Source organism: Pavona decussata, unplaced genomic scaffold, assembly GCF_977016875.1.
Source record: "Pavona decussata unplaced genomic scaffold, jaPavDecu1.1 SCAFFOLD_1, whole genome shotgun sequence".
NCBI lineage: Eukaryota > Metazoa > Cnidaria > Anthozoa > Scleractinia > Agariciidae > Pavona > Pavona decussata.
This window is the reverse complement of record NW_028145425.1, coordinates 644,957-669,505: the sequence shown is the minus strand read 5'-3', so window position 1 is coordinate 669,505 and position 24,549 is coordinate 644,957. Positions and strand designations below refer to the sequence as shown.

The window sequence follows — 24,549 nt, the reverse complement described above, 5'->3', positions numbered from 1 at the left end:
TTGAATCAAAATGTTAAAAACACATAACGAGTAAGGTTCTCAACATTCGCTATATTATTGTAGACAATTTATGCTTACTGCATGGAACACAATCAAAATACGTATATCATTTGAATGGATACAGAAACGTAATGTTCCGAAGAAAAATGTCGATGACTGCATTAGTTTATAAAAAAGGTTTTTACAAAAAAGAACTATACTGGCCGTTGTTGAGAGGTTATTTTGGCAGATGGGGACACACTTTAGTGGCCGTTGCCGTTGTAGAGAGGTTTAAACAAGAGCTAATGTATTGACTGTCCGCCGGGACAAAAAAATGTGGCCGTTGTAGAGAGGTGGCCGTTGTGGAGAGGTGGCCGTTAGTGGAGGTTCGACTGTATATGAATTTTTAAAATATTCAATTGACGTTCTCAAGTGTCTATTACGGTAGGGTTGAAAGACAAACAACAGACCCTCCTCCAAAATGGCGGCAACAGATTTGAATGAGGTAAAATTGAACTGAATGAAAAACAAGTTTTCGGACACACTGATTCGATTGGAAGTTTTTAAAAGAATATTTGTTATTCTTCCAAAAATCGACTTTTTTCCCAGGGGTAAGTCCACGGTTTTTGGTCAAGAAATGCACGTGCCAGAAGACCAGTGGCACTGATTGAAATACTGGCCCAATTAAACAATCCCTTTGCTGTTGTGTTAGCCCGCCCCTGCAATCAGTTTGGCTTATTTCCACACGCGCGTTGCACACTTTGCTACATTTATTTTCCGTCCTCTGCAAAATTCAAGATTTTGTGTAGAAGGTGAACACACGACGGTGAATTTTTCATTCTCTTTCTTAACTTGAATGTCGTTCCTGGATAGTTCGCGTACATTTTACAAGTTGGGTGAATTGGAATAATCGCGAAGTACTTGAATAGCTATATGAATTTAAATGTTCAATTGACGTTCTCAAGTGTCTATTACGGTAGGGTTGAAAGACAAACAATAGACCCTCCTCCAAAATGGCGGCAACAGATTTGAAAGAGTTAAGGCTGGTTTCCATATGATCGCGGATCGCAGATCGCAATAAGGTCTGTGATCGTCTGCGATCATATGGAAACTACTTCTGCGATGGTCTGCGATCACAATCGCAGAAGATAGAACCATGTTCTATCTAAAGGCTGGTTTCCATATGATCGCAGACGATCGCAGACCTCATTGCGATCTGCGATCATATGGAAACCAGCCTTTAAAATTGAATTGAATGAAAAACTGATACCAGCACTGGAAAAAGCACCTTTACTTTAGTAACCTTGCAAAGTTCCAGCATATTAGGTGTTATATCAGCTTAGGAAATGTAAGATGAAATTTGACAAATTTACAGACGCTTGTATGACTTGGGGTATAAGTCATACCCCCAGTCATACAAACGTCTGTAAAGTTTTCATTTTTCAACTTACATTTTCTCAGCTGATATTACACCTCATATGCTGAAACTTTGCAAGGTTACTTAAGTAAAAGTGCTCTTTCTTGTGCTGGTATACATTTTTAATTTTACCTTATTTGAATTTTCGGCCATTTTGGAGAAGGGTAAATTATTGATCTGCTATCTGGTTGTTCTGTGGGCAGGTACCTTGATTCATGGCTGAATAAAACCTGATAAGCCTACCCTCTACATTAGCCATCATCTACGGAGTTGAATCGGGACTTTTAGCAGCTACAAAGAGATACTGCATGTACCTCGTCACCGGGTGTCTCTCTTTGGTCGAACGCGGTATCCACGTACCCATCAAACCCTGAGCCCCTGTTTTCCCGCCATTTTAGCGAAATGATTTGGCGCCTCGGACAAGGTTGAAACAGCTGCATCGTAGACGAAGCCGACCGCCGACGCACGCTACATCAATAACATCATCAAACAATGTGTTTACGTTCACTACACCTACACTTGCTTTATAACTTTTGGTACTTTTCTTTGCCTTACTCGAAATGTCTCCTCCAAATTCACATTATGGAGAAACACTTTTTAAATCAGCTGGGGAAAACTGTGTGCAGAACATTGGCTTCAAAGAAGGGAGGGCCGGGTAAAAAGATACAGAAATTTGATAGGCTGATTGTTATCAAAAATCCCCAATAATGACAAACAAAATTGTTTTGAACTTAGTGTGAAACTGCAACCCAATTTTCTACCCCTCCTTTTTTGATGTGCGGAGGGAGACTGGGAGTAGGGAGGGGGGATGGGGGTAGTCCGAAAACTTAATTCCCAGGTGGAGGGGTGGGGGAGGTGAAAATGAACGGTCCCCAAGAGATTCGCGTTTTACTCTGCAACAGTTCTTTTTGTGCTCTTATCTTTTCTGTGTAGAAAACAACAAACAGTCAAAGTTTTTCTACTTGTAAAAGTTTTCCGTTGTTTGCACATGGAGACCTTATTTGTATCACTGACACAGATTTAGCACTGTTACAGCTTTGCTGAATCGCCCTGATCTTGGGTCTTGCCCGGATCTGTCTTTGGGTCTTTGCTACTTTCCTTGGTTATAACTGACGTGATTGCACTGAACTGCTTCGAGCTTGACGCAGTCATTCCTGCCGGCAAGTGCTGGAAAGGTTTCACAGCGGTGGGACGTTGTGTTTCACTGTTAATCACGGGCTTGGTTTTAGACGGCTGAGGAGCAGAAGAACTCGCCGCTGTCGTCTGAGATGGATGAACAACACCGCTTGATGTCACGTGAGTTGCTTGCTTAGCAAAACTGTGTGGGACTGGAGAGACACTTTGGGAAGCACATGGAGCTTTATGACCTTCACCTTTTGGGACACCATGCTGAGCACTCTTTGAGGACATCTTGGAGGCGTTATCACAGGAGTCCTGTGGGGAAACCTTTATCAATGCAGATGAAGTGACCTTCGTGGAGATGTTGGCTGCACCTTGTGGGGCACCTTTTGAAATAACTGTTGAAAGGTTATCAGACGAGTCCTGCGGGGTTACTTTTACAGCAGCGGGTGACGTCACCCTTGAGGTGTTGGATGAACATGACGAGGCAATCTTTCCGGTAACCTGCGAAGTGCTACCAGAAGGACCTTTCAGTGCCGTGGGAGAGACTACCTTTGAAGAAGTGCTGGATGTCTCATGCGAGGCATCAGCTGGAGAAGTACGTTGAGAAGAGCCTTGAGGAACAGTTTGGGTTGTGGTCTGTGACAAAGACGCTGGAAGCCTGCCTTCTTCCTTTCCCTTTGTCACATTTGATTCGTCTGTCTGTTCAACTTGTTTTGTCAGAGACCCTGTCCTGTCCGTCTGGCCAGTTGTGGCGCTGTCACTCTCTGGCGAGCTCAGCCCTTTCTCTGTCATTTCTGGAGGCTTCAAGGCTGTGCTCTTTTGATCAACTTCCTCCTCTTCCTTGGTACCTTTTACGCTGCCTTCTCCAGTAGCAACAGCAGCAGCCACCTTAGAATCAACATCACTCTTACTACTCTCCAAGGAAACATTATCAATCCCTTGCTGTTCAGTACTGGTACCTGGCATAGACTTTAAGTCTGCCACCTGCGTTGTTGTGCTACTTATGCTCGCCAAAGGCGTCCCCTGCAGTGGTATCTGAGGGCTGCTACAAACCGCCACAAGACTAGCAGCAGCCAAGCCAGGAGAGATACTCTCCGAGGCGGGGGTGGAGGCGGAGACTGAAGCAACAATTGAGCTGGCAGAAGATGTCGTCGTTGAAGCCGAAGTTACTGATAATTCACTATTACCTTCATGGCTATCAATGTCCATTTTCTCTGAGCCAGTGGATAAAGTGTCACTTGGCAAGGAAGAATGCGATGACGTTGTAGCCTGTGTTGGTTGGGGCGTGGTGGGCACTGCCTCCTCTGTCTGGCTGCTGGTCGCAGGAGGCACAAGAGCACTTGATTTCTGCTGAAGAGCTTCTGGCACATCAACTTTGTCATCTTGCTCCAAAGCTCTGGCTTTTCTCAGTCTGCAAAGCAAAACATGTGGACTCTGTCTCGGTTACTCTCAAAACTCAAAATATCCCAACTAATTATCTCATTTTCCAAGATATTACAAAAGAAATAGCTCGGCTGTCGTTGTTCTCATGAGTCACGGTTTAGGATTGTATCCATTTACTCATTGAAAACTGTATGCGAGTTTGATGACTCGTGTATAAATATCGTTTACAAATAAACGGCAAATATGGTATGGTATGACTCAATGGCTTCTTACCTCGGTTACCAATAACACGCGAGGCTCTGCCTTCAAAAGATGCGGATAAAGTCGTGTTTTGGTGGACCTCAATCAAAGAAAAGCCTTTCAAATTATTTTGAACTCTGACCAGATTTCTGGGCAACAGAGCAAAAAGTTGACAATTTTATATGCTGAGAGATGACAAAACTTTATCAAAAGTTGATTTCCAAGCCAGTTTAAACTAAAAGGAGGGATTATTTCACAGGATATAAAACTCTTAAATTTTAATATGACACAAGGTAAGGAACTACTATACCCCAACAAGAACCAACAAACAGATGGTGGTTTCTGCTTGCACAACATCCTTCTATCCATCAGTAAAAAATGACAATGAGATTCAAACCTAACTTTTCTTGTTTATCTAGCAATTGCTAGCCGAGTATTTCTGAGTGAAATCAAATTTTGAAGCCAATAAAATTTTGTCGGTAACGTTCATGAGATTTCAGATAGGTGGTGTGTTCGATTCCCCCCACCCCCTACCCCAGAAGGATGGTCCTCTTCAAACAACCGTGTTATGAGCCAGTTGCCTTATTTGAAAAATTCAGCGACGGGTGCAAGTTAGCAAATTATCACTGGCAGCGAAAACTGAAAAATACAGTACTGTCTATACAACACCTTTTCCGTTAGTTTCAACTGGCTTTAAAATCTTTTTTAAAAACGTTTTACCTTCTATTCCCAGGTAAAATTGTCAATTTCTTGGTTCAACGGCTTTAACCATTTGGCTAAAAAATCCGGAAACTTCGGTTTGAAGTCAAATGGTTAAGGTAATTTTCCGGAAATTCCGTCCGGAAATTGCAGAGTATCTTCAGAGGTACTCCTCTTTTTCCATTCGGAATGGAACTGGGGAAAATTTCTTACAATTTACATGAATCCTCCGTTTCCAGGTCTTTTCCAGCTACAGCGGGACGAAACGCCTGATAGCCTGGTAAGCGCAATCTCATCTGGTTGGTCGGTCGAATTTGGAAAATCCCTTACCATTATGCAACGGTTACACCAACCGGATTTTTCCTATAAGTGGTAAGCACCCCGACTTCTTTGAGGACGGTGGATAGAGTGTTGTTGGTAACCGCTGTAATTTGTACAACTACTATTATTCGTGAAAAAAAAAAATGTTACATCTTATAGAAACCATTCATGGAAGCTACATGTGGATGTCAGACTGCCAGCAATCTGCCCGTAGCTTTACATTCTTCTGATCTACAAATCCAAACTTACTTTGCTCTTTCCGTCGCATCTTGCAGGTCCTTGTTTACGTCTGGCCTTTTCATATTTGCTGGTAGCTCCATGTGTAGTCTACAAGCAGTGTGGGTAAAAATCTTAGCAACATTCCTTTCACACTGACTGTCGCCCTTCGGGGGGAATGTGCACTTCTGAAACAGCAGTTGATTAGGGTCATTAGTGATGTCTGCTGTTGGGTCAAGGAGACGGGCACCAAGATATTAAAATTATTAAAGACTGGCTACATGAGTTGTGTACAATGTACGGTAGTATAATCTAATCTATGGCCCTGTGCTTCCTTATCTTCTCTGGGGTCTCTGAGAGTTTAAAGGGGCGGTGTCAACTATTTTTAGTGTCACTGTGAATAGCCAAAAAACATATTTCTTTCAATGGAATCGTTAAAATAATGATTTAGTTTTGTTCACAATAAACATACTAGAGCACAGAAGCTACCATCAGTTATGTTTGCCTGCGGATGGCTTGGATGGAAGTGGATTGCAACTTGAAAAATTTGGCCAATTTTTCCAAGTTCTTCCTGTGTATTTTAGAGAAGTCGCTAATAGTTAATTGTGGTTTATTCTTCCTAGGAGAAAAACCTTAATATTTTCTTCCCGATGTTGTAAGAACAATTTCATGTTATAAAACAGGTTCTTTGTCAAATACTTGAGCCCTTTTGACCAAAATACAACAAAATCGCCGTGACAGTGTCCTTTTAAAGATACGTACTAAATTCATGCATGTAACACCAGACATCGTGACCGGTTGTGCTTAGATCTCGCAAGAGCCTCTAAATGCTAGGGAAGCTATTGAATTACTTTTAATCTAAAACTATTGCATACTTTTACTGCGCCCTTGAATTACATGCGGACTCTGAATTTCAAGATTCAACCAACCGTAACGCTTTTCATTATGCCGTCAATAACTGCAGCTCACCTCCTAGAAACAAAAACGTTTGGCTCAAACGGGGTGAAAAGGTCATGTTCGTGCACTGTGATTGGCAATCCACTTTGTCGGTTTCTGTATTTTTGTGGTCAGTCGGTTGTCGCCGTAATTATGATTGATGGCAGTAAAAACAAGCAAATCGTTAGTTGGGTTATGAAATTCAAAGACCGTATATTATTGAAAGGCCTGGGCAGTATACACTTCATCACAATACAAGAACTATTTGTGATGAATTCAAGTTCAAAAATAAATGCCATCTCAAAGGATAATTTCTGTCACCTCAAAAGTATGTTGTAATGGTCTTTTGTAGCATTTGGTGTTTAATGTGTTGTTGTTGTTGAATTACTTTCTTCCTTTACTTGTAGTCAGATCTCAATTTTAAATAGTCCTAGCTAATTAGATGTCCCTTAAAATGATTGAAATAAATAAATAAACGAATAAATAGAGAAATAAATAAATAAATAAATACATAAATAGATAAATAATAATAACGAGGAAAAACAATAAGAAAAACTGAGTCATCTCTCTCAGATTAAATAAATTACAAAATACTGTAAGGTCATCACATCAATTACAGTCAAAATGGTCCATATATTGCCAGCCCAGTTTTTCAGCCCATGCAGACTTTAGCTGGTACAGCGTTCAATGCACACACTGAAATGTAAAGGATACGTTTCATACAGTGTTTAGTGAGCGGCAAGACCTTTTCAGTGCATCTGTTACCCCCGGGGGAGTATGTACAGCGTAAAGTGGACACGCCCAGTGGCCGTGTGGTTGTGCCTTGTTTCTTATCTTTAGCCTGCTTGTGTAGCAAAGCTTCAACGCCTGGACGCTCGTGCCTACGCTTATGTCCAAGTAGCTGGGTGGGTGTCAAATGGCACTCTCCTACAAGTACAATGTATGGACACAAAAGTAAACATCGCCATTATAGTAAAACCTGTGATAATTATGGACACCTGTTCTAAGCAGACACTTGGTTGAGCTTCTTGTGACATACATCTACATGTACAAACATGACATTGGTGGATGCCTCTTACACCAGGTTGGGGATATGCCCAGAAATGCACGCTAATGAGAAGCATGAACTGTATGAGAGACATCACAAAGTGCCCCCTATCCTAAACTCTAACTAAAACACAAATAATTCTGTCAAACATGAAGTCATATGACAAAAAGGCCTGTTTTATACAAAGTACAGAAAATCAGGGTTAGGTGCATTTATGGACATAAGTGGGGTTGGGGTACTCAAGTTTATTAGGTAATTTAAGCAAGACGGCCGTAATGTCAACGAAAACGTCGCTTGAAAATATAAGTTCGGGTTACTTGCACTACTTTGCATTTATTCCAATTCGTTAACTTGTACAATGTGGGCGAAGTATCCGGGAACTAAATTGATAGCAGCAGCGTTCAAGTAAGGAAGGGGAATGAAAAATTCAACTGTCAAGTACTCACGTTCTCTACAAACCTTAAATTGGTCATTTCACATTGTTGTTTTGCTGACAACAAAGAAATGTACCAAAATTTAAAACACACGTGCAGACCGATTGTTTTGGCTCGTTAAACCTATTGTTTTGTGGCGTTCTCATTGCTATCGCCATCATCTTTGTTCAAGTTGGGGGGGGGGGGGGGAGGGGTGAATACCTTTCATGGGTTTGTGATGTGATGTAAAAACTTTATTTATGCATGGTAAAAATTCATCAGTAAATTACAAAATCCTATACCTAATACTAAGTTTAAGTATTAATTACAACATAATAAAATGGATACATTGAAGATGATTTATTATCTCAGTTAACAAGCAAGATGAAATCCTTGGTTAACTTTTAACTGGGGATTTATGTTAATTGGCTTTCAAGCAACCAGACCAAAATTATTAATATAGCTACTTTACTATTATTATACCTGAGTATCCCCCAGCCTCTTGTAAGTGACACTTGAATACAGCTTCAAGGGCCTCATCTTAAAGGAGTTTCAAATGCACTCCCAAGGAAGCAGATTTCACTACAGTAGGCAGTTATAAGTCCATATTGAACTAGGAAGAATTTCATGGTTCTACTACTACATGTAAGTTGCTACTTAAAGAGGGTGCCTACTAATACCAAAGTAGTTTTGCGTGGTTTATGACTATGTAGGAAAAGCAGCTCTTACATGTAGCAAGGGCTACTGGAATCCAGAAAGCAACTTGGGGGGTAACCACACATTTTTTAGAGATAATAAACCAACAATAATTCTAAGAAGTACCAAAATACAAAACAATGTATAGAATTTTTTTCCCAAATTGAAGCTTAATTATCTCTGAAAAATCTATGGTCTTATATCTTTATTTACCCTCGGATTTTTGACCCTAATTTTCTTTCCAGAATCCAATAACCCTTGCCAAGATCTGCTTTTCCCGCGTAGTTATAAACTGCGCAAAAATAACTGTTTTATCAGGTACCGCCGTTACAACGCCTGTTTTTCTCGAACCATCAAGAGATGCACAGAACGTTTGCACAGTAGCAAAAGTAGGCACCATGCACCATCCTTTATACGTACCTATACCTGTATCCTCCTCTTCTTCTGCCTGTATAGCTTGGCAGTATTTTCGCTTTCTCTCTTTTAACACGTGCTGTAATCTCTTGAACTGGGCGATGTACAATGAACGCAGCCTGATCATTTTATCCCGACACATCCTTGTTGCTTCTTCAACTGTCCACACACCAGCATGCCTAAGAAAACGATTCATTTAAGATTAATTCATTTATTCATTACAGGGTAGGTGAAATAAGCTTAAGTCATGGAACTCAAAACTGTCCAATGTGTTGGATGGAACTTATTTTCTGTGGATCGTTAAGAAAGAAACAGTTTTTGAAACTGGATAGTAACAAACATCCTGGGAAGAAAAACTAAAATTTAATGCACTAATAAAACTTTAATTACAAAACTTTAAAAAGCTTGTATAAACTGGTACCCGCGCTATAAAAGGGATAGCTCCCCCCACTTTTGTCACACAGTTACATGTACCGCTTCAATGTCACATTAATGATGGCAGACAAAGTGAGCAAATAGGAAGTACAGCTGTACATGTAAACATTGTGAAATCAGTATTTCAAGAAATAAAGCCAAACATTTCTTGAAAAAATAACCTTAGCTGTTACATAAAAGAATATTTTGGACAAAATATATTGTTACAATCAAGCTGCAAAAACAAATAAGCAAATCTCAAGCTTCTTTCACAAGGTACATGTAATATGCATACAAATTTTAAATCTATTTTGTCAATATTCTATTGTATCTTGCCGCATGGACTCTGCAATGTTCACAGCTCAGTGTTCACAATGAAATGACTGGCGGCTTGGCCAGGCTAAGGTTCCTTGTATAGTACGGGTCTGTGTTTATGATGCAATATACTGTATATTGACATAAAATTAAAATCTGATTTTTGTGACAGTCCATGCTTTCAGTGCTTGGCTTTAGTCAGAAGGGTACCAGCTTTACTGTGGATATCTACTTTTGAAAACATCCTTCAAACATTTTCAAAGTCTGGCTAAAAACCTCTTTCAGTGTCATTCCCTAGTCCCGTTGATTTCTGGTGCGTTCAAATTTCTTTTTTAATGACTGTTTTCCAGTCCGTACATGCTATAAAGTAAGGGATAGTTCTCTAAACTCAACTCATTAATACTCACTTTAGGGGATCTTCCTCTTCACTGTCGACAGAGTCTGCATCACTGTCTATATCGCCATGCCATGCACTGTCTACTTTCAGATAATCGTCACCACTACCACCAACACCCTCTTCATCTGAACACAAAATGATAAGATAATAATTTGTATCTTCAGTGACTACTGGATTGCCCCCACAAATTGGTGTCAAAGGAAGGGGATAGAATAGATGGCAAAGGATCATCCTTCAGGCCTTACATGACTTGGTTATGAAAAATGGATGGTGGAATCACCCAAACAGTAAAGAAACTACATGAACTCCAAAATGGTGAACACACTGATTCCAATTTGACATGATGTGTGGCAACCATTCAAACAAAACAGAATCAAGACACAGGTTGGGGGGCAGGGGAATGAAAAAATTAACAACAATAGAAAGGTTGCAAGGATACAAATCCATTTGTCATGAACTATGTACAGTACTGGAACTTTGTCTTGCTTAGCAGAACATGATTGTGTCCTGCCAAATCTTTACTTGTTTTGAAGACATACTGCAAAATGTTATTATCCAGAGTTTTGCCTTTGTGGAGCATTTTATAGCAGTTGCAAAATTCCCATTCTTTGGCTAAGAATTCTAACTTAACCCATTGCAGCCCACGTGTTTTTGACATTTTCACAAATTAGCATTTTGTTAATTATTAACCTAATGTGCAGTAAAAATAGACAACTTACTGGGTCAAAAAAACAGCACTCCTTTGGTCTATAATAGCTAGAATTTCTATTATTCGAATAAAATAGTTGAGAGAGTATTATGAATAAAGGAAAAATAAAGAAAAAGAAGTGTGACATCATGTTTTAAAATGTGTCTAATACCAAATTTTGAGCAGCTAAGTGTCTTATGTCATTTACAAATATGGTCAGACAATGGACATTTGATAAGAAATTATTATTTCCAGCAGTAACACCAGGGTTGCTACTCACCTGGATAAAAAACTTTTCTGACTTTTCCCTGACTATTCACAGACCACTAACCAATTCAAACTGACCACCAAAGACAAATCCTTTGGCAATAAACCAGCATTGAAGCCAGTCAGAAATCAGCTCCTTTACAGATTATTTTTTAAACAACCTTACCTTTGCCATCAAGGTAACTCTTTTGCAAACCCAGTGGCTAGCCAAAAATCAAATTCCCTGACTTTTAACTGACTTTGCATTAGGATTTAGAAGTTCCCTAAAATTGATGTAAAATTCCTTGACTTTTCCCAGACCTTGAAAAAAAATCATGTTTTTCACTGACGTTTCCCTAACCATGGAAACCTGGAATACCGTGTAAACCGGCTATTATGTTTCACCTGAGGAATGGCCATCAAGTTTGTCACTCTTCTGAGAATTTGAGCTTGATGTTCTCCTTCGTTTTTCTTTATCCCCATCATAGCTTTCTTCACCATCGCCTTCATGGTGTCTCCTCTTTCTTCTCTCCTCCACTGCTCGACGCAGCTCAGCTTTACGAGTGTGAATGATGCAAAAACTGAAATGTTTTAACAGAATTTTTTGTTGAGCTTAGATTCTGGGCATTCCTGACAGCAAATGTTATGTTAAATAAGTGAGGGAAGTCATGCAAGTCAACCCAATCGGTTAACTAAGGTCTTAAGTTCAGAATTAGGTTCTGTTTCTGCCATGCCAATACCAATGGGAGAATTAATTTCAGCAAAAGCATGGCATCTGACTCAAATGTTTGAGTTAAGTTCAACATAACAATTGAAGGACTCAGTGCATAATCAACCTACAGTGTATGTTGCATTTCAGATCGCTTTCTTGTTGTGCTGCAGCGGTACATGTCTCTGGTATCATGTTCTACAGACCTGTCAGTGGCTTATGATCAGTGGGTTATCAGACCACTTACATGTACAGGTATAGCATATAATGAGTAGGGTCTGCAATTGAGTGGCTTGGTGGTTCATTGGTGACTGAAAAGCTGCCAGACAAGCTCAAAGGCTAGGCATACAGTGCACTTGCAAAAAATTAATGTCCCTGTATATCTATAGTTGTTGTACTTCAATTAGCCCACACACCTTTTTCCTTTGTCAGGTAATTTTGGAGCTGGATTAGGGCATCTCCTTCCATTCGATTTGGCAACAAAGTCACAAGGTTTGAATGGACTTGCTTTATCCTCCAAAATATGCTTGTGGCAAAAGTCAAATCCTTTCAATTTCTCCAAGTGACAAACTCGTTGTGAGTAGCAGCACAAATTGCTTGGAGGATCCGTCTTCGATTCAGCTTTGGCGAGGACGCTTGAATCTTCTCTTTTCGATTTATCCACGACTGAAAATTGACCCAAAAGAACAATAATTTACAATTATAAGTGAATATTTTAAATAAACGTCGATTCAGCTAAATGCACGTGCTTTACAGGCATAAGCACACAACTTTCGTTGCCGAGCGTTGTACCTTCGAAGAAACCGCGAATTTTTATGGCTAGAACATCATAATAATCCACTTATAAAACTACAGTCTATAGTAACATATTTATGTGATTTTTATGAACAACTCTGGTCTAATGAAAGGCAATAAACTGGGAGTAAACAAACGACAAATATACAGAACGACGACTGCACATACCTTCCGCCATCTTGGCCAAGACAAGTCTTGCAATGGACGATGGGAAACACCGTTAGATATGCACGTATCGCGTGCAGAGGATTTTTTGTCACAGCAGAAAATTCTTCGACCCTAATCTTTGGTGAACAAAATACATTTTTTAAAAGTGTTCCATAAACTGATAAATAAGAACAGTAGACCAGGTACGTTTACTTACATGTAGCATTATGTTCATATGTTGTACATTGTGGAAAACCTTTTTTTTTTTTTTTTTCAGGCAAACAGAGCAACGTTCAAAAGGCTGTGAAGGTACAGTTCCCTTCAACATTTTGACATTCTGGTTCTGCGTTTTACTAAAGAATGAATGACTTAAAATATGTAGATATCTCCCCACTGGACAACAAAAGCAAAACCGATTCTGGAATTTGAAGCAAATATTGCACCATAAAGAAACTCTTCCTTTGCAGAAGCATAGACGTTCTCCACGTGCTGTACTTTTCAGATTTTATCAACCAACAGTTCAACAGCTATAAAGCCGAGTTCTTACAGTGATCAGAAACAGCCGAAATGGGATGAGCTGCACAAAGTAAGGTGAATACGAATTTTTTTTAAACTCTGACAAAAAATGAGCTGGTCCTTCCATTCGCTCAGAGTAGTTATGTGATCGACTGATAACCTACACCGCACCCGAAATTACCGGCAATCACTGTCCGTTAATTTAACTACAGGAAGGCAAGCGCGCTATTTTTAAACTATAGTGACATAACTGAGTATCCTTTAAGAGGCTACGGAGTTCCAATGTCTTGAACTAACTTCTACAGAACAGCTTTAGCGATGGTGGTGCGGTACTGTTTGGAACAACTTACCCTCCGATTTGCGGCAAGAAGAATCACTAAATGATTTCTATCATGAACCATACCCTTTCATCCGCTCTTCCAGTGACTAAGATGCTACCGAGTACTCATCGATTACCTATTGATTATCCATCGTTTACTCATTGATTACAATTATATTATTATGTTCCACATAATTTATTATAAATGGCTTTCTGGTTATCAATCTTTACATGAATGGTTCGTGTAGCCACGAGATTATACCGATGACTAATCGATGTCATCTATGACTAATCAATACAATCGATGACTGAAAATTTTGTGGCCTATGACTCATGACTTGATTTCGGGAACGTGTCAAAAAAATGTCGACAAGTTCTTCATGCTTCTGTCTGAGCTGTTGTAACTGGTATCTGGCTAACCTGTGGTTCACTTTCGGCGCCGCCACGTGTTTCTCAAATCGCTTCCAAATTTTTACTGACTTTGCGCTGTCTTCTGCATTTTTCCAGGTCCAACTGTTTTATGTTTCTAATCCTTGCCTGCCAATCCACATTAAAATGAACGAGGCTTGTTCTTTCTCCGACTTCTTTGAGTAGGGCCCGCTGTAAATTAGGTTGCAGTACTGCTTGAATTTCGCCAGCTCGTCTCGCAAGTCTGCGGACTCATCCCAAACATGTTCGGGGTTTTGAATCCTGCGCCAGCTGCCATGTTCGCTCACTCGGTGTGTTAAACTGTTTGAAGGTCGGATAGTTCAACGTATTTTGGTTCGCTTTAGTTTCCTATAACTCCTGACACCATGTCGAATCAATAAAACAGCCAAGAGGTAGGTTTAAACATCATGTTCTGATGTATTCACTCGAAGAACTAAAAATACAATATATGCAAATACACGAGTATGCAGAATTTGTTAGCCTTCATAGCCATTGCATTTTACTAACTATGGTGAATATTCAAACCTGCAAAGGGGTGCCATCACGCAAGACGTCTTGCTAAGTAAAATGAAATAAAGTTGAAAATAATGATAAAAGTCTCCTACAAAAGATAAAAAGGATAAAAATATCATAGCCAGATAAATCATCGTACAATATTAAAATTCATCATTGGTTAAAATGCTCAAATAAGACTTTTTTAAATTGGTCTGCGGACTTGATATGAACAATTTCGCTTGGCAACGCATTCCATGCCAGTCCTTGACAGTTCTACAAAAATAATAAGAAGAGGACATCAGACGATAATATAAAAAGAGATGATCAACTTTGAAACACGGCAAGCTAATGTTTGAAATGTAACTGATTTTCACAAGTTACATGCAGCACTACAATGTATCACTCTTTCATAAAGGGAAATGTTTTGGAGCCCGATTACGATGCAAATACCCTTTATCCATTTCTCTTCTTCTTCTTCTTCTTCTTCTTCTTCTTCTTCTTCTTCTTCTTCTTCTTCTTCTTCTTCTTCTTCTTCTTCTTCTTCTTCTTCTTTTTCTTCTTCTTCTTCTTCTCCTTCTTCTTCTTCTTCTTCTTCTTCTTCTTCTTCTTCTTCTTCTTCTTCTTCTTCTTCTTCTTTTTCTTCTTCTTCTTCTTCTTCTTCTTATTACTATTATTACTATTATTATTATTTTCATCGTAACGAATACTACTTAACAACACAAAGACAAGAGCAATAAATCATCGCTAATTAAAACAAAACAACGAACCAAATAGCACCCTAGCCATTAAAAGGACAATTAAATACGACAAAAGTCACATCAGCGGCCATTTTTGTTGTGAGGAGGAAGCCAGTATTTCTTATCTGTAGATTGGACATGAGTCGCGCTGTCGTACTAGCATTGCTGCTCTTTTGCAGCTTTACTACAAATGGAAAAAGAATATTGCGAGAAACGGAGTCACTATATGAACGGCTTGATCGTTTACCTGATGGAACATTTATCGAGGATTCTTCTGGCGGTAAGATATTCTACTCGATAGCTATCGTAAGAAGATTTTTCTCCCGATTTGGAAGCATTTAAATCAGCACATGGGAAATTGAAGTGTTAGTGTATCAACCCATTTTTACTATGGGGATCCACTCACGCTTAAAACGAAAGTATGCTTCTAACAATCTTCCAAAACATTTTGTCCCGAGAAATATGATGCTGTGCCGCAAAACATAGTCCTGACGCAAAATTTTATAAAAAATGCACTCAAATGTAATAAGGCAGTTGATGCAGAATGTGAGAACTTCACAACTTTAAATGCAATAACGTTTTTGACGCATAACGTAATAACGCAACATGCAGTGACCATCTAGAAAACTACATTTAACCAAAGTATAAAGGCGGTTTACATTGGCCTTACTGATTGCTTAAAAATTCAAGTAGAGCAGGTCTTGTGCCACGAAATCATTAGAGTCACTGTAATACAAATTTTAATAACCGCGCAAAATTTAATAACTTTTGACGCAAAATAACCTTGGGCGCAAAATGTTATAGCAACAGAAAATTTAATAAGTTTTGAGGCAAAATGGAATGTAAAAAAAGTAGCACAAAACGTAATTAAATTTTGAGTATTGTAATATTGTGGTTGGCATAAAACAAAAAAAAAAAATAAAAATTCACCCTAAGGTGTACTTGCTAGGTCAGATATGCAATTTTTGGTCATGCACTGGGCAGTGAGGATAAGAGTTACAGAATAAAATGCTCTTTTTCCAGACTGATCCCAAAAAATTCCAGTACAACTCTGTGTACAAACTTGTTTACAAGCTGGGGCATGTAATATTACTACCTGAGTGTGAAGCACAACAAGGCAATGCAAGATATAATTTTCTTTAGACATCAAACTACATAAGCAATGACGATAGCAACAAAATTAATTGAAGAAGATGAATCTACTTGAAAATCAATTAGCTGATCATGAAACATCACGCACTGGGAAGTCGATACTGTACCTATCACACTTAACTCCAAACGTCGCCATACAACTGAACCAGTGGTAATAGAATTGGTTGAAACTAAGTAAGTGTTTCTCTTCAAATGATCTTTACATGCAATTGTTAATGCAAAACTGTTCCTTGATCTGTTTCAAAACAAAGTCGAGTTGAAACCTACAGGTGTCTACTGCAGCAAAATCGCAGATTTCCCTTGATTACCCGCACAAATCCCAATTTTTCTAGAGAGATGTTACCTTAATTGTCGTTAAATTTTTCATTTATTTATTACAGTTTTGCCTCGACAGTTTTATTTTGATTTGACAACGTTCAGTTACGTTTTAAGTCAAAATTAATTACATTTTGCGTCAATTTTTATTTATTTTTTGTGTAGCCGCTTTGGACATTACATTTTGCGTTAGTGTTACATTTTGTGGATATCATTACGTTTTGGTTCGTAACAAAGTGTCCAATATACATGTGCGAGTCTTCAAAAACGCACACCATTCTCCGAATCAATACTTTATTTTTATTCGGTAGTCAATCCATGTAACAGTGGCCCATGTAAGAACGGAGGGACTTGTTCAGTCACCGAAGGCGATAGCTACACTTGCCAATGTGCCACAGGATTTGATGGACAAACTTATGAACAACGTAATTTGAACAATTCCAATTCTGGCAATCACCTAACAGTGAGAGACGGCAGATGTAAAAACGAATATACTAACAAAAATTTGAACATCGTCAATAGGATTTTTGTACATGAACCTCAAGCTTGGTTTATTCCGTACAAAACTCGTTCACACTTCAAAACGAGCAAGCGACCTGGATTTTTAGCAATGACCAAGACTGCTACGTTTGTCACAGGTCAAATTGCTCAGAAAAAGTTGCTTACTTGGAAGCATACTAACATACTAGTAACGCTCGCCAGCCTGGCGAACTTTGAGCGTTTGTTTCCACGGACTCGAACTCATTATTCCTGGAATGCGCGCGAGCGATCCTCTGGTTAAGAAGACAGCAGCCAGGGTCCAGTCGTTCAAAGCCCGATTAAGCTAATCCTGTGTTGACTTGAAGTTTGATTCAAGATTAATGACTAATCATAAAGATTCTTCCAAAAGATTTTTGTCCCTTATTTTTGACTTAGATTTTTCTTCACCATTAGTATAAAATAAGCTATTTTAATAGCTTTTAATATTTTAATATTTTAATAGTGTTTTTAAAAAAACACTTTTAACGAGCAAAATGAAAACCTCGGTTAACTTTTTTTAATCGGGGTTTAGCGTTAATCGGCTTTCGAATAACCGGGCCCAGATAATTAGATGATGCACAGAGAAAAATGTACGAATGTTCGTTCAATTTTTTTCCATTATAGAACTATTAAGGGTTTAAACAAGGGAGTTTTTACGAAGCGGTTTCGGAGAAAATTACAGATCTGATCTGGTAAAATATTTTCAATGGCGAACTGCAAATGTCAGGAAATTGAGGCGTGGTCTATACTCCCTTTGCCGAAAAATGTTGAGGTGGTTTAACTGCTTTTTGTTGCAGGTATTGTTGATAATTGTAAGCCCAATCCTTGTAAAAACGGTGCGATTTGTTCAAGAGCTGATGATTCTAACGGATACGAATGTTCCTGTCCACCCGGCTACAAAGGAATCAACTGCCAAAACGGTAGGCAACGTTACTGTCCAATTAGGGACTGTGCATTAATTATCTGGAGGGGGGGGGGGTCTAAGATTAATAGGGGGGCCTGAACTTAAACTAGAGCGCAGGGTAGGGGGGGTAAGATGTAATTTCTTAAACATTTGTAGGGGGGTTAGAAGTTAAACTGAGAGGTCTGATCTCAATCCATGTACTCAAGATAATGTATATTACATGTAAGCTAATCAAAATCAATTTTTGGAATCTTTTAAGAAATATTAATATTAACAGCTTCAAAACCTTGTACTAAAACACAACCCATAGCTTGAGCCCACATCGGATCGAAATTACAGCAATCTGACTAAGGACCAATCAGAATGTACCATTGTCGATCCTACCATCCTACATAAGTGGCTATAAAAAACCCAAAACTGCCATACAGTCTGCTTGCTTGCAAACTCACATTGCTTGCTACAGCGTCGTAAAACCTACAGTTTGGAAATGGAAATGTTACATTGACGATATTCTTTCTCTGTGGGACACTGGTAAACACGATATAGAACGTGCCTAATCTCAAACATGTTTTAATGGGAAAATGGTACTAAATACAAAACCAGCCTTTCCTACGAGAAAGTCTACAAAGAGCCACCACTAATTTCCTTTAAAAAAGAAGAATCTCTAAATGACACGCTTGTCAGAGCAAAAATATAAAGAGGTTACACATCAAAAATGTTTCCATTGTTAGAAGTCGTGCAGGCCTGTCACCCCTTGCTATCTCCTTCTCGAAGGTTGGGGAGGAAGGGGGGGGGGGGGGGGTTGAAAGTAATCTCCCCTCTAGACGGGGGTGGACAAGAAGTTATTTTAACTTTAATTCAAGGGGGGTGCAACTTTATTTTAAGGCCTACTTTGCTAATTTTAGAACCCCCCTCCAGATAATTATTGCAGAGTCCCTTACTGGCATACTTTCATAAGACGCCCTTGTGCAGCAAAACAATGTTTCCAAATAAGTGTGGCAAATAATTTAACGTCGCCATTGTAAACATGCCGGTACTATTAGCGACAAAGGAAAATAGAAAGCTGGGTGAAGTAAGAGCATTTTTCTATAACGGAAAAAAGTGTCGAAATGCGTCTTGCATTGTTGTAATGCTATCTTGCACATTAAATTACAACAGAATTGAGATCAGAAAATTTCCCTTTTATGTTTTAATTTGATTCATTGTTTTCTTTTGTCATTTCAAACAAATTGTGGTCTAAAGCGTAATGAAATACAAAATTACTGTATTCGGTTGGTAACTGAAACTAAGTCTTCCAAACAACATGTAGATCGGTTCTACAAAATGTTCTAACAAACAAATTATTAATTGAAAGAGGAATTTTTCAGTTACTGACACACGCATACTTGGAAAAAAAAGAAAATATCGGTTCTCCCAACAGGAGTCGAACCTAAGCCCTTCCTATTACTAGTTCGGATGCTCTACCACTGAGCTACAGGAGTATTTTTCGTTTTTCCGAGTATACCTTGCCACTGATTGACGAATTCCTCTTTCGTTTATTCACCAGGCTAAAAACATAGCATCGCAATTCTTTCACAACTTTTTAATTGTTAGTTTTTCAAGAATTTTCAGCGACTGTTCAAGTAATTCACCGTTATTAGATCTTTAATCAATGTTGAAGAAAGATGCCTGCATCGTAACAAGGTGAAAAGGAGTATGTGGAAAGTTTATAACCAGACCTTGGTGAAAACATTTCGTTCGTCTTAGTGTATGTTAGTTCAATCAAATATTTGACTGAGGGATAATTTTTAAGCCTTTTTATTTGAAGATATCAACGAGTGTACAAACGTAAATGGCGGGTGTTCCCACAAGTGCAAAAACACACCCGGAAGCTATGTCTGTTATTGTCCAGACTCCGAGTTGAACTTGGCGCCAGATCGTCATACATGCGTAGGTGAGAGAGATACGTTTTTTGACGTTCTTTACTTTCTATTTTCACGTGAATATAATTAAACAATTTTTAACACTACAAATAGCTAAAATTAGTTTCGGTGCTTAAGAGTACACTGTTCCATTATATTTTATACAAAACGAGCAAACATAAACAGAGTTCATGAATTACCCTTCCAGATAAAAAATGACATAAGGAAATCAATGTTCCAATAGAAGATCTTTCATAATATTCCTCCAACAAAAGTTAGCCTTTTTAAGCCAAAATTTCAGATAATGATATATGACCTCAATGTCTCACTGACAGACATTCTTTAGATCACATGTTCTTACACTGCTCTTTAACTTTATCTTTTTGGAATTTATTTCAAAACTGGTGGTCCAGTAAAACTAAGGAAAATATCACATTATCAAACAGCATGATTTTATATGGAATTTTTGACAACAAGATGCTTATGTGCGCTTTAAACTACACGCTTCTCATCGTAAAATACTCCATACACTGCAAATGCTTACACGATGAAAAACTATGTTTGACAGCTTTCTGTCACTCTTAATGGAAAAAGTTAATATACAAAGAGAAATTGCTATTCAAAACAACAAACTTACTAAATTCACTGGAATATAGGGATTTTTTTTGTAATTTTTTTAATACTGTTTTTTTTTCTTTAAACACTTTATTTTTGTCGTTACTTGTTTTTTTCCGTTGTATGATAATATACATATGTACCGCACATAAAATCAATTGTAACTTACGTATATACTTCATAATATCTTGTAAAACGATGCTGTTTATACTTACTTTGTATAGTTTACTGTTACTGTTTCTTGTAAATACTAAGACTCACTCAACACTAATAAAATATAATTTAAAAAAATGTATATATTTTATACAAAACTTTCGTTTTACTGTGTCCAATTCAGGAGATTGCTTTAAACCATTTAAGAAAGCGTTAAGATTATGTCTGTTAGGATAGCAAATTCTCTACAGAACTTTAACGGAAAAATACGAAGAAAAACAAAGACAGTATGAACCTAAGTATTCCTTCAAGGGAACAATTGATTTACGCCACAATTAGATAAGATTAGGTTTGACCATCTTAAGGTCGGCGATATAGAGGTGCCAGTGGCGACCATCGCTGTGCGGAATCTACACTGCACGAAAAAACGCCTTTGCACAACATCAAATGTGCGGTAAAAGAATTTCAAAGGCCACCTTTGATTCGAATCACAGGTGACAAAAGCCGCATTTGATTCACGCGCGTCAAATGTGGAGTCAAATTTGATTCGAATCAAAGATATTTGTAAAGATATCACATATTTGATCCACCTCTGATGCGCGTCATAGGCGGAGTCAAAGTTGTACTACATTTGACATCAACTATTTGATTTGAATTTGACGCGCGTCGAAGGTAGGGTCAAAGTTGCTAATTATGATTTGAACTCACTTTTGATTCGAGTCAAAGGTATATGCAAAGGCGTCACATATTTGACGTATTTTTGATGCGCGTCAAATGTGTTGTTAAAAATGTTATTATATTTGGCCTCATCTTTGATACGAATAAAAAAAAAAAGAGCAAATCCAATTTTTCGTGCAGTGCGAGGAGCGTGGTTTGATTGTAATCTCACATATCAATAAGATCTGCCAGTCAGTTTATTACCATCTTCATAATATCAGACAAATACGGAAATTTCTAACGTATGACAGCACCAAGCTGCTCGCTCAAGCAGTTATAATGGCTCGCGTTGAATACTGTAACAGCCTACTGTATAGGTCACCAGCAGTGCATTTGTCAAAGCTACAGCACCTTCAGAGCACCGCCGCGCGTCTGATTACATATACACCTAGATTTCACCATATATCGCCTGTTCTTTTTACCCTCCATTAGCTGCCCGTTAAGTATAGAATTAGTAAACTGTTATAAAATAGCAATATTAACTTTTAAGGTAATTCGTTTTTCTACACCAGCATATTTGCGTAATCTTATACAATTTAGACATAACGAACGCTATTCATTACGTTCAATGCATTTAGGGGTATCGCTGCAGGATCCTTCATAAGATTTAAGTGTACATTAGGAGATAGGGCTTTTTCATCGTCTGTCCCTTGGAATGCCCTGCCGGCAAACATTAGAAGTCAGACTGACTTCAACACCTTCAAAACCATGTTAAAGACTTATTATTTTAGAGAGGCGTTCAGTAGTATGTTATAGAAGTTTGGTCAGTAGCTTTTTCCTTTTTTATAAGTATTTATAAGATAGATATATATTTTTATTACATCAGTGGAAGTTGTTCTTTTATCTTCTGAACCAAACCCATATAAATTAGCTTTTATATATGAGATGTTGATATTTTACAATTTTGATTTATGACAGGAAACTGTAAAATCACTCAGGTTTTAATAGAATCAAACCGTATCTAGTAAAAAAAATATTATCAATATTATTTTTAAATGTCTTTTAAGTGTTGGGTATTTGTGAAGCATATTTAATCGTTTGTCTGTTCTCATAGCCTCTGGTGTTTCTGTGAAATGCCGGCAAAACGAGATGTCAATCACTCTGCCCAAACTTCTCCTCCTTGGTTTGAACCGTGAACATATTACTCTTCGAGATGTCAATTGCGTTGCCACGGAAACAAAAACCCATTACATTCTGACGACTTCGCTGACCGGCTGTGGTACGACCGCCAGACACAGGAATGGCGCTGTAGTCTACAGTAACACAGTCTTAGAAATCCCAGTGGCAGATGATGCTATTATTACGAGAGTTCGTGAGATCGAGATACCCTTTAAATGTTACTACAAAATCTCGGGTGACGCGACTGCTGTTGGAATCAAACCTGATACCAGGAAATTAGTTTTTGATGAAGATGGAAAAAAGTACTTGAATGAATGAATGAATGAATGAATGAATGAATGAATGAATGAATGAATGAATGAATGAATGAATGAATGAATGAATGAATGAATGAATGAATGAATGAATGAATGGGGACACAACTTAAAACTAACTAATAATAATGATAATAGTAATACTAGTAATACAGTATTCGTAGATGTCAGTTACAAAAATAAAATCAGAAATCTCAAATCTCAAATCTAAAATCTAGTCTACATCTAATCTCCATCACGTGGAGCAGAGGGTACAGCCCTTGCAGCCGGTGTCCATTATATTGGTAAGATCTTTTGTCCGGATACGGCTTTTGAAAGCTTTGAGTGTCTTGGCAGATCTATCAGCCGTTGACAGTTTTCCCCATAGTTTGGGTCCAAAGAACCGCAAAGAGTGCCTACCGTAAGTGACAGTGTTATATCTAGGAATAGAAAAATCTGATTGCCTAAAGTTATATTCAGAGGTGTGATCCCTAAAAATATTACAGATGCTGTTGGGACATGTGTTTTACCTTGTACATAAGTATACAAATGTCCTGTAAACGTTGGTAGCAGTTGCACTGGACATATGTCGCGGTGATAGGTAAGTCTGACATATTTTTTCTGTATTTTTTTCTGATTTTAAAAGCTTTCGACCTGCCATTAGTCTGCGTGCAGACATCTTCTATTTCATTTGTTCGCGGGCTACAGGGTCCGCGCAGCTGGTTTTGGAGAGGGGGCTTAAGTGAATGCATTAGCGTGAGACAACTAGGGAGGTCTGGGGGCATGCTCCCCCGGAAAATGTTTTAACTTAAGTCTTCTTAAATGGCTAGAAATGCATCAAAAACTGTCAACACTGATGTAAATTTTTAATTCTATCAACTAAAGTTTTTTTCTTTTGAAGTAAGGTATTACTTTTGACCAACACAACAGGCTGATGAGGCAGAAATTTCGACTTAAATTGTTTTCTTGTGAAAGCCAGCAGCTTGTAAAGACCCAGTTTCGTTGTTCATCTTTCTGTAAATCATATGTGCTTCTTTGTTCGCTATGACAGCGGGATTGAATAATCTAGGATGACCTATTAACCATAGCTGTACATAATTCTCCGTTTCCTGAAACATTTGCGCGTACCGGCGATAAGCAGCTTAAATGAATGCCTTTGTATTTTTTCCCGCAAACTATTTTTAGTAGCAATTCACAGCTGGCTTGCTGTACAGACAAATGTATGGAAATTTCAAAACACGGCTGGACGCTTTCTGGCACAGCTACATCCCTCCAATTTTTTCTTAAAATCCTTTTCCTAGTGCCAAAAGTTTCCAATTCATGAATTTTTCAGAAGCGATGTTTTATGAAAATTATTTGACATCGGATTTCCATACAAACACTGTTATTTCAAGCCTGTTTGCCTACTCGTGAAAATAACGTCGAAAACCGTGATAAGGCCTATTACTACCACAAACAGACTCAGTACATGTAGATGGGGTAAACGGACGCTTTTTCAAATGTGATGCTACTGAAGAGACAACACCTTAAACCCGGGTGAGGTGGGTGGGTTGCTCTTGCTTTCACAAACTAGGATAACATAGGAATGAATAATCTTTTTAAAGTACTTTATATTTATACTAACATTCCTTAACAGAAGTGGTTAGAGTATAATTATGAAGTGTTACCGCTGATCGGTAAGCACCGGACTACCGTGCGGGAGGTTGCCGGCAAGGCCGGACCAACATTCAGGGTCTTTAATAAAATAACTGAGGAGAAAGTGCTGCCTTT

At 38.4% G+C, this 24,549-nt stretch overlaps 2 protein-coding genes across 3 annotated transcripts; one reads left to right on the top strand and one right to left on the bottom strand.

The window, feature by feature from the left end:
• Positions 1-731: 731 nt before the first annotated feature.
• Positions 732-12,640, bottom strand: LOC146490123 (uncharacterized). 2 transcript variants are annotated; one of them, XM_085113863.1, is made up of 8 exons: positions 12,617-12,640; positions 12,070-12,319; positions 11,350-11,525; positions 10,021-10,135; positions 8,891-9,063; positions 7,028-7,240; positions 5,411-5,600; positions 732-3,929 (listed from the first exon to the last, which is right to left on the bottom strand). In XM_085113863.1, the coding sequence occupies exons 1-8, from the start codon at positions 12,624-12,626 to the stop codon at positions 2,426-2,428; spliced, it is 2,631 nt and encodes an 876-aa protein (XP_084969989.1). In that variant the 5' UTR covers positions 12,627-12,640; the 3' UTR covers positions 732-2,425. The 2 variants fall into 2 exon arrangements, with proteins under 2 accessions (XP_084969989.1, XP_084976483.1); XM_085120357.1 differs by having other exon boundaries at positions 8,897-9,063.
• Positions 12,641-15,187: 2,547 nt separating this feature from the next.
• Positions 15,188-22,877, top strand: LOC146490122 (uncharacterized). The gene is made up of 4 exons (XM_085105004.1): positions 15,188-15,371; positions 17,875-17,997; positions 19,789-19,914; positions 22,422-22,877. Exons 1-4 carry the CDS (start codon positions 15,230-15,232, stop codon positions 22,802-22,804), a joined length of 774 nt encoding a protein of 257 aa, XP_084961130.1. The 5' UTR covers positions 15,188-15,229; the 3' UTR covers positions 22,805-22,877.
• The last annotated feature ends 1,672 nt before the right edge of the window (positions 22,878-24,549 follow it).